We start from the raw sequence: 14,517 nt of genomic DNA, 5'->3' as shown, positions 1-14,517 counted from the left end.
GAGTCGAATATCGATTTGCACTATGGCAGCATTTTTCAGCAAGGCTCAACATTTAGTCCTAAAAGACGATGCAACTCCGACTCTGTTTGGGCCTGGAAATTCACAATCACAACCTGTAAGTATGCTTTATTGGTTGTGAATTATATTTAAAATAAACACGGCAATATAACTTCACAGACTGTTCAAGTGCGGAGTTGTTGTAAACGTTGGCTAACACAGCTAAAGTTATACCTATAATGCCAATGTTACACCCGATGTGAAAATGTTCAAATTGTTTGGCCAATTTTTATGTAAAATTGAGTTGAAATATGATGATTTTTATGGTGGTTTATGGTAAGATGTGGAACAATGATGTGTGGATGTGGACTTGCTAGGTTACGGTCGCAGGCTTTGATTTGGATCACACTACCTTGTTTCTTACAACCCGCCCTTCTCTGCTTCTGATTGGCTAGTAGTCCTTACCTGTGCATATGCGACTCCCAACAAAGATTTTGTACAAGTAAGATGCATCACTCTGTAGCTCAAGAGTGGAGCGTACAACACATAGGGTGAAAAGAGGAGCTGCAGCAATGTGCAGTATGAGAAAAATATGGTGTTTTTTGAAAATTAAACCATGTAAACCTGTTCTGGTACAACCCCTAATTAAGATTTTGAACCTGAAAATGAGCATAATACCACCTCTTTAACAAAGTTTACATTAAAATGTTTAAATACAAACTTCAAAACCATGTTGGGAAATTAAAAGACAGAATTCTATCCCATTGTTTCATTATTTTTGATAGATTTAAATGTGTGTCTTCAGTTTTCTGAAAACTCCTCAAAATGAAGAATAATGTGTTTATAATATAAGTATATGCTTTGCAGAGAGGATACCAAAGTGCACAGTTAAAATATCCAGTGTAATAACATTTGTATTACAGTGTTATTGCAACTAACATTATCAAATGTATAATTAATAAAATAATTAATGTAGAATTGTTGACTGATATGGATCTGAGCAGTATATAAACCTAAATGTACAACACACATATGTATATGTCAAATATAAAAATAAATGACAAACAATCATAAACACTGAAAATTTTGCTTCAGGTCAGAAATGAAGAACAGAAAATAGGCCGCCAGTTGATGTAAAGTTCCTAAAAATAACTCAGGTGTTCAAATGAAGATAAAAACCAAGAATTAAAAATCAATATTAAAAAAAAGACATGGTCTTCCTATCAGGACAAACCTGACTGTAGACTGTGTAGACTGTAATGTCACCATGTACCCTAAATAAGTTCAATAAGCTCTAAACTGACTTGTCATTTTGAGAGCAGCCCGTCCATGGTGATGATAAATTAGATTCCATTGTTGATATATGTATAATATGAAGATTTCCACAGCTGTGTCCAATTGTGATTACAAAGAATAGTTCATAGTTGCAGAACTAATCTTTTTTTTTGAGTCATTTTGTTCATTTGAACTAGGCTGGTTATTGCGGCACTGCAGTTCTCAACTGCGAAGGTTGCCTTGTTTGCTTTAATTGACAAAGTATAATCCACAAATTCACCTCTTAATCATTCTCTATCATCGTTCTATAAAGCCCCATAGAGCCACAACCAAATTCAAACCATGTAAAAACCACAGAAATATGTTGTCAATATTCAATAGCCACAACTCCAGCTAAATTCGTCTATTTTCACAACCTTTCCTGAGTATATGTGTATATATAATTACTATCATTATATCTCTAAAGTGCTCATTCATACAGTAGCCTAGTAGCCAGTAGCCTTCCTATCCATGAGTAAACTCCATATATTGACATCAGATTTGCGGGGAATATATAGAAGTAATAAGCTTGACACATTATATGAATAAACACACTCTTATTAAAATTGAACCAATTTAATAATAATCTGGATAAAACCACCAAGTTCTTAAAAGAACTCCAGCACAGAGAAAGGAACAAAGAAATAGTAACACATAATATGAACGGAGCAGTTTGACAGGTCTGGATGCAGAATAGGCCACATCAGGTCCAGATTCTGCAGACAGAGAGAAACAACCATGAGCGCATCACTCTCAAACATTTCCAGGTTTTTCACCAGTCGAGAGCTGTGAAACAACAGTACGGCTCTATTGATAAATAAAAAGTAAAAGTTACGTTGCATTCTCTGGCGGACCTGGATCAGCTGTTAGCTGTAAACACACCACAGGGCTAACATTAACATTTCTATGTGGCTGTTAACGTTTTAATGACCGGGTCCATTTGTTTTGGAGAGGAGACAACCTCGGAGGTAATTCGGCTCCCGGTAGAACCTTGTCAGGGCACTGAAGTGGAGTGGACCCAGAACAACTCTCATCAGCTGTTCGCTGTAAACACTAGCAGGACTAAAGTTAGAGAATGGCTGTGTTAAAATTATAGCAAAACATCACTGCATTGTAAAAACGTTATGCTTTATTAGATAGAAATAGATATATGTCAGTCAAGTGGCTGTTACCTCTCATTCTCAATAACTCAGGCTGCCGACTGAGGAGGACCCATGTGAGTGGTGAACGAATAGTTAATTTCTGCTCCACATTGGCCGAGCTGTCACGTAACAAATGAATGACTCAAACCTAGAGACCCACAGTTGAGAGTCGTGAACAAATAATTTCTGTTTCCTGTGCTAATGGAGCCCATGCAGCTGCCGTGTGAGGACTGAACGTAAGAGTCCAAGACTATTCACCCATGCCTGAAAATGAACGAATAACTCACTCAGACTACTCATTCCTCCTGAGTCATATACAAAATTAGGTCAAATAAACTAAACGTTCTTTGAACAAAGTTACACTATTAATTAGTTCAGGTGTGACGCACAGCGAGGTGCATGGTTTTTGACCGTGAGGCAAAGCGTGTAATTATGGAGACTGACTTTAGTTAAGTTTATTATTGAAGAAATGTCTATTTTTTCGTTATGTTAATAAATGGATTGGCATATCCGACTTTAAGTTCAAAATTTTCAAATTTTATTATTTTACCTTATTTTATTATTTTAAGTAATCAGGAAACAACGTTCCCGCAACACGTGTGCGAAACAACTAAAATGTGCCCCAACAAAAACCACCTCTGTATGAGGAAAAGACTGAACAAGTTTAAACGACATGGTCCTTGCTCTTCGTGCACCCTGTTTCAACGGTAATCGGCTGAATGGAAACGCTGGTGCATTGGGTACAGTACGGGCACAGCGGGCCTCACATTTGACAGTGAGGCGGCCTGGAAGTAGTGATGACTGGCGGAGATCGGTGACGGACGGGTGAAGGTAGAGTGGTAAAGTAGGCCGTTCAGTTCCACTGAGCATGTTTCAGCGTGAGTGAAGTTGTTGTTGTTAGCTATGTTAACCTAGCAGCTAAGCTAACTGTCTTAATTCTTAAGTCTGAACTGACCGTGCTGATAACAATGTACCGATCTGTTTCAGTAAAGATATTCAAAGCCACACTGAGTTTTAATTCAGATGCAACAAGTATTTCTCTCCTAAGTTAGGGCATAAAGTTGACACTAGGGACTTAGTAACTGCTAGTTAGTTTGTAACTAAATCAGCAACCCAAGTTGGTTGCACCATGATTAACATTGTGTCTGGACTAAATGTAGTTTCAAAGTTAGTCTTTGAACATCTGCAGATAGTCTTCAAATGTGAAATGAGCAAGCTTTTTTTTTTAATGTAGAGTGAATCTGAAGCTAGACTCATTTTAATTGCAGATCACCACAATCAAATTTACTGGGTTGGACTGACTTTACATTCACAGGTCTTTGAGTAAACTGTCTTATTTGTTTGATTCATAATTTCATCTTCAGTTATTGCCACCTGCATTTTGTCCACATCAGGTTCCAGGTAAATAAATCCAATGTAACATACAGAACTTTATTAAGGAAATTCAGGTGGGAGGAAGCCGGAGCACCCGGAGAGAACATGCAAACTCTGCACAGAAAGGCCGGGGTAACCGGGGTTTGAACCACGACCTTCTTGCCGTGAGGCAACAGTGCTAACCACTGCACCACCGTGCCGCCCTTCATCAAATATAATAGTGATAAATCGTTAATCCTTCCTCCACGACAGTTGCTTCCTAGTGTTTTCCACGTTACTAACCTTTTGTTTCTTGTACCTCAGGATCGCCGCCTGCTCCTCTGCCTCATGTTTGCCTTCTGCTGGACAGCCAACCATGCGTCCCCATTCACCATTGCCCACGCCATCTCATCTGACATTATTCTCAAACTTCCTTCAGATGCCTTCAGATCTCCAACATTAATCATCTCTTGTTCATCTAATGCCCCTACATCATCACAATGCATTATTTTTTACCTACTACCTCTATGATCCAAAAGAGGTGATACAGCATCTAAACTCCTTAACCTGCTTCCTTGACCCAGTTCCCACAATTTCTTTCAAACAACCCCTTAGACCCATCTGTGATTAGCAAGTACAGACCAATCTCCAATATCCTATAATATATGCTGCAAACAAACCTTCTATACTAGTATTTCTAGAACTGACTGCAGCCTTTGACACTGTCAACAACAGCATTTTAATCAGTTAACTAGAAAATTTAGTTGGCCAATGTGGCTGTGTCTTATTAAAGGGGTTCTCTTCCTATCTAACAGGCAGGACATTCTCCGTGTCTCTTGACAATTTTTAAACTGTTAATTATAACATTTGCTGTGAGGTTCCACAAGGCTCACTTGTGTATTTCACATTCACATGATATCCTCAGCCCTATAATGACCTTGACAACTGTATCAGTGACATCAAGTACTGGATGACCCAAAACTTTTTGCAGTAAAAAAAAGAGACTGAGATCCTTGTGTAGAAAACCATATTATCATTACGATATTACTGCTGTTTGCATTCTCCCAGACACAAATTAAGAAAATGAACTGGACAATTACTTCCTGGGTGTATATGTGTATGTCCACTGAACAAAATTATAAAAACACAACATGATTTTGCCCCCATTCATCATGAGCTGAACTCAAAGATCAAAGACTTTCTCTATGTAAACAAAAGGCCTATTTCTCTCAAATATTGTTCACATATCTGTCAAAATCTGTGTTAGTGAGCACCTCTCTTTTGCCAAGATAATCCATCCTCCTCACAGGTGTGGCATATCAAGATGCTGATAAGACCACAATAAAAGGCCACATGAAAATGTGCAGTTTCACTGTATTGGGGAGGTCTGGGGGTGTCCGGAAACCAGTCAGTATCTGGTGTGACCACCATTTGCCTCACACAGTGCAACACATCTCCTTCGCATAGAATTGAACAGGTTGTTGATTGTGGCCTGTGGAATGTTGGTCCACTCCTCTTCAATGGCTGTACGAAGTTGCAGTCAGGTCGAGACCCCGATGAGGACGAAGAGCATGCAGATGAGCTCTCCCTGAGACGGTTCCTGACAGTTTGTGCAGAAATTGCAGAACTGTGCAGAAAAAAGTGAAGTGAAAAAACAAAAGGAGACACTAGGAAAGCACTGATGACAATCGCATTAATCACCATTCACTCCCTGGTCAAATGACATTGGCAGGGATGCAGGTAGTGTCCACATTACATCCATGTGTGTATGTAGTAATAATGCCATTTTATAGGTCTGCCAGCTAAGACTTTATAGCTGCACTGTTTTTCAGAGCACACAAATGCCCAATCCTAAATCCCCAAATGCCCAATCCTATATGCTCAAATACCTAATCCTAAATGACTAAATGTCAAATCCTAAATACAAAATGTCCTATCCTAAATACCAAATTCGTTTTCAATTTAGACTTTTAGTTTTAGACTTTCAGTTTTAAATCTGCCCCAATAATCCCCCCATAGAAGGCAAGAATAATTTAAATAAAGGAACAATCTATAAACTTAAAGAGGTGGTATTATGCTCATTTTCAGGTTCGAAATCTTAATTAGGGGTTGTACCAGAACAGGTTTACATGGTTTAATTTTCAAAAAACACCATATTTTTCCTCATACTGCACATTGCTGCAGCTCCTCTTTTCACCCTATGTGTTGTACGCTCCGCTCTTGAGCTACAGAGTGATGCACAAAATCTTTGTTGGGAGTCGCACATGCGCAGTTGCCAGGTAAGGACTACTAGCCAATCAGAAGCAGAGAAGGGCGGGTTGTAAGAAACAAGGTAGTGTGATCCAAATCAAAGCCGCATTAGACTGCGACCGTAACCTAGCAGTTACTCACAAGTCCACAACCTGCAACTACTCGGCCCTGCTCCGTTTTCCATTGCAGACATTACCCAGAGATAGTACATAGCTTGTCGTCATAGCGACGCCACAAACAACTGCCGCAACGTAATGTTCAATGCGATGCACACACCAGCTCTTAAAATATATCTATGATCTATGAAAACCTTCCAGCTGTGTTTTTGGCGGCTGGCTGGCCTCACACGCTCCTCCTGCGGGTTGGCACAGGCTTCCCCCGCAGCCACTTGCAGAGCTCCTCAACTCCGAAAATATTGAAGCATTTTTGTACCGCCATCACTTCTCATAAACGTCAGTATTCGAAATCTACACAGCTGATTTCTCACCTCAAAACTTCTCAGAAGTGGATTTAGTGATGAAATTCCATACGAAAACTTATGAAATATAAAACTTTCTGTTGCTGGCCTCTTTCTGGCAATGCAATGATGATGCAGTGAATAGTGTATATTCTCTCTGACCAATCAGCAGTCTGTCACGTTACATTTTAGTATCTCTCAGCTCGCTTGGAACCTCTATGGAGGTGAGGTGATATGAAAAAAAGTTCAAACAAAGGCGAGTCGAGCCAAAGGGCCTCGGCTCAGACTAGCTTGGTTTGAGGGCGTGCCTGACCCCGCTAGCCGCTTGGCAAGCTTTATGCCGCGTTTTCATTGTGATGTCACAAGTAAAGGAAGTGAAGGCCTGGACTACAAAGGAGCTTTTTTCAAGCGTTTCTGAGCAGAGCTTTCTGTGGGAGATGGGAACTGTCTTTGGGCTGGACTTTGGAATTTTTCACTTTGCAAACCTGTTACATGCACAAAAAAAAGAGATATAACTCAATAAAGGAGAGGGAAAAAGCCTAAAAGCATAATACCACCTCTTTAAAGGATAGACATTACAGCTTAAAGCTGCCATTCAAAGCCCAAGAGGTAACACTGCCAAATAATCATTGTATTCAGTGCTTTAAGTGGAAAGAAATAGGTGCCAGTATCCCCCCACGCACTATCCTCATCCTCAAGGTGAAACTAGTAAATATTATAACAGTCTTCCTGCCTGTCATTCATTCAATTATTGTGCAAGAAAAATGCTCTATATGGTAGTTAGTCTCTGATTTGTAAACCATTCATGCAGAAAAACAAGTTCAACATTTAAAAATTTGGGGACTATAATATGTCCCTTTGTGTTGTAAAGTGGTGAAGACTTAAGGGCTTTGATTAGGTGTGACGACTTTGAGCATTAAACACTTAATTCCCTGCATTCTGGAGATATTTTCTGCACCAGTTAATGGTGGAAATGTCTTTATTTATATGAAAGGAAACAAAATTAAGGTGGCAGGTGAGTTGTTTTTCAGAACATTTTTAACAAAAGCTTTCAAAAAGTGATAGAGACACTCTATTAGTGTAAATGACACCTATCTGTCAATATTTTTAAATGTCCCGCCCCATCCAGGCTGTGATTGGTCGGTTCATGAAAAGTGACATTGAAGAGCTACATTCAGCACACGGCTGCTTGAAAGGCACCCGATCTTCTCGTCTCCCTCCTCTCTCTCCGCCGACAGAGTATAGCAGGCAGGCAAGAACGGGAACAGGTGAGTGTCATGTAGCGCCCAGGAACCTGATATGGAGAGGGCAGAGGAGAGTACTGGCAGCTTGGGAGAAGTCCCGGTACGCAAGAAAATGTCCCGGTACGCCAAAGAGTAAAATGTGGAGGTGCCGGTACTGCGTACTGGTGCGTTCCGGCCCACGTCAAGCACTGATTGTATTGCTCAACAGCACCTTGTGGGACTAAGAAAGATGGAAAGAAATGGAAAGAAATGAGAAGTTCCAACAAGAACACACAAACTTTCTTGAGGATGTCATCACCAGTGACTATGCAGAAATAGTACCACAGGATGAATTGCGTTGTGGAGAAGATAACCTGCTCTATATTCCTCATCATGGAGTGTATCACCCACGCAAAGGCATGTTGTGAGTGGTCTTCGACCGCTGAGCTAAGTTTAAAGGAACTTCATTGAACAAACAGCTTCTGCATTGTCGAACCTCACAAGTTCCTTAATAGGAGTGCTTTTACAAAGAACCAGTTGATTTTATGTCTGATGCGAAGTTTGTTCTACCAAGTCAAAGTGGTTGAGGAAGAGAAAGACTTTCTAAGGTTTCTGTGGTGGCCTAAGCCACTGTCCAAGCAATTTGAAGAGTACAAAATGACTGCACATCTCTTCGGAGCAGTGTTGTCACCTAGTTGTGCATGTTATGCTTTAAAGAAGACTTCAGACAACAATTGGAGCAGTTATTCAGACAGTGATGATACATTTCTATGTGGACAACTGTCTGGAAAGCTTACCATTGGTGCAGAAAGCAATAGAGATTGTTTATGACATAGCTGACCTTTGCCAGGGAGGCTTTCATCTTACACAATGGATACAGTATGAAGTACACAGTGGAAGAGGATGATCCAGAGGTCAAACTGAAGATCTCTACAAACACAATTATTCAAGAGGATAATGCAACTGATCGACTCATCACATATTTCTCTGATTGGAAAAGGTTGAAGGTTGCAGTTGCATGGTTACTCAAGGTCAAGAAGGCTCTATTGGAGCTGAGTCAAAGAAGAAAACAACTTGTGATGGTTGAACCCGATGATCTTTGTAATGTTGACAAGAAAATGTTGGAAGCCAGAAAATCAAAAGGGACCAGTACGTAAGACGAAGGTGAAAACAGGCTCAGTATCTTTCAGATTAATTCTGGTGGACAAACATCTTGTTACTCTACAGGAAAGACAAACGCAATCTTATAGCACCACGAAATTCTTGGATGATTGGAAGAATTATTAAATTCTTTCCAGATAAATTAGGCATAGTCAGATCTGTGCAAATCAAAATCAATTCAAACGTAACTGAAAGACCAGTGACAAAATTCGGCCTATTGGTAGAACATTCAGCGTAAAAGTGAACAAAGAGGGGTTTATTTGTTTGTTATTTTTATTGGATGTTTTTGTTGTATTAATGTCTCCATACATGTATATGTCTCCATACAATGTCTTGTAGTGCCATGAACAATTAGGGGCTGGTTTTGTTGGAGCCATTCTGTGTATTGGGATGGGGTGGCACTGTGTTCTGCAACAAGTCTACTTAAGACAAGGGTTAACCATGTGTAACTATGGAGACTGACTTTAGTTTATTGTTGAAGAAATGTCTATTTTTTTGTTATGTTAATAAATGGATTGGCATATCCGACTTTAAGTTGAAAGTTTATTTTAAGTAATCAGGAAACACTCCCGCAGCACGTGTGTGAAACAACTAAAATGTGCGCCAACATTTTGTGTCCAGACGTCCTGGCTGCACTCTGAGGGGAAGTTCACCTGCATTGTATTTGACTAATGTGTTCCTAATGAGCTCTGCTTTTTTGTTATGAGTATAAATTTGACTAAAGAAACAATGTCTGCAGAATTACAGACATGTTTCGTTTTTGCTGCTCTGGTATATATTAACAATGGCTCAAATATATAGCAGTTATTTGGTTGGCTACACTGTTAAAGATTTGGGAGCCAGTGAGGAAGTCCACTGACAGAGACACCTAATACAGTAATTCCCAACCGGTGTTAGTTGCTCCCCAGGAGTGCCAGGGAGTAGGCCTATGTGCAAAAATGGAGTGAAGTAGCTCAGCTAATTAAAATATGATTATTTGCTTGCTTTCTTGATGAGAGTTAGAAGAGAGACAGACAGACGACTTGTACAGTGTAAATGATTTGATCATATTTATATCACATCATTACAGTGAGAAATAAGACACCTGTAAGGAAGAATATGAACAGTGTTGGACAGGTTACCCCCCACCCCATCCTAAGTGATGGACAGCTTGTTCAGCAGGTCATTTTAGAAATTAATCCACTTTACAATAATCAACATGAAGAGTCAACAACCAGTCAAACTGAAAACACTGCAGCCTCTCAAACCAGATGATGCTATACAGTAGCCTATGGGCTATGTAGTAGACCTAAAATAAAAGTCTCTCCCGACTTTTTGACTAATTGTATATTCATACCAGCAGCAATGAGTATGGGTTTTTATTTGTTTGTTTTTTACAATAATGTTTCTTAATGCCACTGGCTGAAATAAAAAAATAAAGCAAGTAAATCCCAACTTTTGAAATAACGTTTTTCTGCACATTTATAAGAGCAGAGTTCAGTGTTTTTACAAAATATAAAACCTTGCTTAACGCCACTTTTTCCTGACAAGTGCATGCATCACTGGCAGTAGCGGCTGGAGTTTCTTTCCATAATCTTCACATTGCTGTGCTGCTTTCGCAGATGCTGCAGTAAATTAAATGTAGAATTGTTCGCGGTTGAAAGCTTTTTGCTGGTCGCAACAGATGACAATGTACTTTGCATCTTAGACTGTGACACAATAATGACAAATCTTACAGCTGTGGAAACAACGCCTCTCTCCCTCATTCACATCAAGGATAGTGCATTCTGGTAACGCAGCGTTACTTGGATGAGTAAGTGTAATAATATTGCTGTTTTAGAAATAGTAATCCCTTATACTACTAGTAACTGGGAAAAGTAACAATATTGCAGTAACTCGTTACTGCCCAAAACTGTTTCCTAACTTTCTGTCTCCTAACAACTTCCTTCAGCATTACCAAATACCTGTCACAGTAAATATCCACTTTTATATATAAAAATATCTATAAATATATAAATAGGAATCATTTAGTTTCAAATCAGGAGGTACTTCATACAAAAAACTTTTGGAGCCACCGCTCTGATATCACAGTGTACACAAGTGCAACAAAATATGACACCACGCATGGCACGAACAACAACTTTTATCCTTCAAATCTGATCGAGTTTGACCTTAACACTCAGCTGCCATTTTTGTATTTGTTCTTGCTTGTCTCACTGCAGGTTTCCACCACTATTATCATCTGAGGCGTCTTTTCTCACTGAAACCAAACTGTCATCAATAAGATCACATTTTGTTCAGAAATGTTCCCTCAACAAACAACAGACAGACCACAGTTGTATCTATCAAACAAGACCCTAGGATACAGAAGGGTGTTGTGTGCAGATTCATGATACCTGTTACTTTGCACCTGTTGTGCTGCAGAAATATCCTCTGCTTGTTGCAGCGAACATACTCTTAATGATCAGTAGTTTGCTTAATTTAGTGTAATGATTTAAGCTTGTAGTTCTCCCATAAATAAGATCTTCTCTAGTCCATTCAGTCATTAGGTTACACAACAGTTGGTCAATGTTGCACCATTTTGGCCACATTTTGAGGCATCTGTCAATTTTCTTTGAGTGTATTGCCAGCTCATGCAATTTCATCATTAAGGTTAACAGGGAGTGTAAAATGGTCGCAAGTCGTCCTTGGATTATTTATGCACCCCCTCCTTTAGAGGCTCAACAGAATTCTGCAATGAATTCAAAATAGATGAAGCAGCTGCAGCTCAATATCCACTTAAACTGACTCCAATACCTTGACTATCAAAGGCAAAAGTAATTGCCCTAAATGTTAGTAAATATAAATCTTAAAAAATAAATTACTTTAATTTAATATCAACATTTATAATTGCTAGAGAGAACTTTTTGAGTATTTTAATTTTCATATCAGAACAATCACAAATACCAGCAGGCAGGGTTTTCACCCTATAATCCCTCTGCTTCCCTTGCTCCCACCCCCCTTTCTCTTTCGCTGAGGTTGGTGTGTCGTTGAAGTAGATCACAACCATCAGTTTTGATTTTGGTGGTGTGACCATGCTGTGGTCGTGCTAAGGAGAAAAAGGAAAAATCAGCGTCACACTGACGAAGTCCGCGAAGCGCGTTATTATCGCACTACAGTGCCGCATCTTTATTGGCAGTGTGCTCGACAACCTGCGGTCACTGCGGACAGGGTTGACAGCAGGAATACGACAAACATATTAAACACATCGAAGGATGTCTGGGATCACTGGGAATTTGGATTGCGAGGAGTGTTTGTCTTCTGGGCATGTGGCCAACAGCACGGAGTTACATCTGCACTCCACTACTGTGGATGAGGATGATGAACTTCTGAGATACATCTGGAGAGAGTACTTACACCCCAAACAGTATGAATGGGTTCTCATTGTGGCTTACATTATTGTGTTCTTCGTCTCGCTCATTGGAAACTCGCTGGGTAAGTGGTACCTTTTGATATAATTTAAGCCCATTCATGCGTAACGAGTCCCGCAAAAATCAGACAGAAGTAAGCTACACCTTGAACAACTTTTTTTGAGAACGTGATTGAGATTTTCGCCACAAGCAAAATAAAATAAAATCTCCCAGTGGCGACAATTTTAGTCCATTGTTTCTTTTGATGTTCAGTGCCGTTGGCGGCGCATCTGCAGATGGAGTAGGATCAAGGAGAATAAGAGTGTCTCTCATTGCAATCAAAGTGCTGCTCGAAATGATCAGAATTGGACTCGATGTGTTTGAAGATAGATGAAATGATATTGCTTATTAAACGCGGTGGTTGCTCTCAGTCCAGTTTACATTAATCTCAGTTTTCTACTGTTAAATGTGAGGAATCCACTGGTGATGCCCACCTAGCGCTAAACTGCGTTCACACAGAAAGCGAATTTCATATTCGCCTCGCTTTACTTGCGCGAGTTAGACCGCTGGACATTTTGAGTGTTCATATGGGCGATCAAACACAGCCCGCTGATACTACTGCTATATGAACCCAAAGTAAACCTTTTGCTGTGATTTAATTGCAATAAATGGATCAAACTAATGCCGAAATAACTATGATGCCGTTTTGTTAGACATATGAATTCATGCTTTGTCAGGTCTGTCAGCAAGTCAGGATGACAACTTTTAAAATGTTTGTGAGTGGAGTTCGGATTGGTCAGGGCTATGCTATGCTAACCTGTTCACAGTAAAGTACAACGATAGCTGGAATAAAGTTACAGACACACATTTTCTGAACTCACCACGTAGTTCAACTTCCTCTCTTTCTTATTTCCAAGTAATGTCCAGCTTTGTCCGGTTTTTATATAAATATGAAGTATTAGTCAAGCTGAACTCCAGTGCCATCCGACGCTAACAATAACAGTGGAACTGGATGTGCGCGGAAGCTAGCTGCCGAGAAGCGTGAGTGAAGATAAATCAAGTTGTAATCCCAAAAACTAAAGTAAAAAGCTAATTTAATAAAAAGCAGCTAACTCTGATCTCCTCCCTTGGGTAAACGGTGTAGTTGTCAGAGCAGAATCCAGATCGACTATGGGTGTTTATTTGTCTGAAAGCTGCAGCGCTGCTCCCCGTACACTTCCGCATTCTTTAGCAGCTCCCCATCGGCCTGAGGATAGTCATTACACCGCTCCTCTACAAACAATGCTCCGACGCCGCCGGACGTTTGGACTATCTCACCGCTGATAGGCTTTCGCATCATGCATCAAAGCAAATTTTGCCCAAGTTGAAAAATTTGAACTTGCGCGAACCAGCGAATGTCGCGACAAACGCCTCATTCGTGCCGCCCGGAGCAGATTTGCGTCTTTGCATTGACTTTGTATGTAATCAAGCTGCCCAAAACGCTGGATTCGCTTTCGGTGTGAGTGCAGCATTACAACAGGCTCATTTCCCATCAGCAGTTCAATCACAACCTCAACTCTTAATGGCTTTTTGTGCACATTTGTGTTGTTCATCTTTTTTGCAGGATTCCCACTTCTTTTATTATTGGAAGCAATTTTTCTTCACTGGAACCATTTTCATCATCAATAACATCACATTTTGATCATTACTGCTATCTCAGCACACTCTATGGAGGACCGATCCTGACACATTCAGAAATAAATAAATGCTCAATAAATAAATAAGCATCCGATTAAATACACAAAAAAATTAAGTAAATAAATAAATGTAGGTAGTAATTAAATTATACAAGGAGACATAAATGTATATATCTATTTTAATTACCTTATTTATTTATTGTCCGTTATAATCTTCAACTTCATTTATTAATTACTTCTTTTTTAAATGTATTTATTTATGTGTGTGTTTTAATATTTTTGTCTGTTTTATTCTTGCGTTGCATTTTCTACCCTATTTATTTTCACCCATGGTATTTATTTCTGCCTGTCCTTTTTACATTTCTGTATGCATTTCTGCCTCATTATGCAAATGAGGAGGGGCTGTGTCTCAAGGGGTGAACTTCTCTCCTATTGGTGGACCAGTCAGACAGGAGAGCTCTAGGCCTTCTCTGCCTGCACACATCAACGAGCTGCTCCTCACACAGTCAGATGGCTTCCTTCAGTGCGCTGATGTGTTTAGCAGCTCTGTTTGAAGACACTACCAGCCATGTCTTC

At 39.8% G+C, this 14,517-nt stretch overlaps 1 protein-coding gene across 1 annotated transcript in view; it reads left to right on the top strand.

Annotated features, from left to right (window-relative positions):
- Positions 1 to 11,953: 11,953 nt before the first annotated feature.
- Positions 11,954 to 14,517, top strand: part of hcrtr2 (hypocretin (orexin) receptor 2) — a 20,260-nt gene continuing 17,696 nt past the window's right edge. The window contains exon 1 of the mRNA XM_046071412.1: positions 11,954 to 12,350. Coding sequence (XP_045927368.1) covers positions 12,131 to 12,350 — 220 coding nt within the window. The 5' untranslated portion in view covers positions 11,954 to 12,130. The remainder of the gene's footprint in view (positions 12,351 to 14,517) is intronic.

The sequence above is a fragment of the Micropterus dolomieu genome, linkage group LG15 (genome assembly GCF_021292245.1).
Source record: "Micropterus dolomieu isolate WLL.071019.BEF.003 ecotype Adirondacks linkage group LG15, ASM2129224v1, whole genome shotgun sequence".
Taxonomy (NCBI): Eukaryota; Metazoa; Chordata; class Actinopteri; order Centrarchiformes; family Centrarchidae; genus Micropterus; species Micropterus dolomieu.
This window is presented reverse-complemented; position numbering and strand designations above follow the sequence as displayed.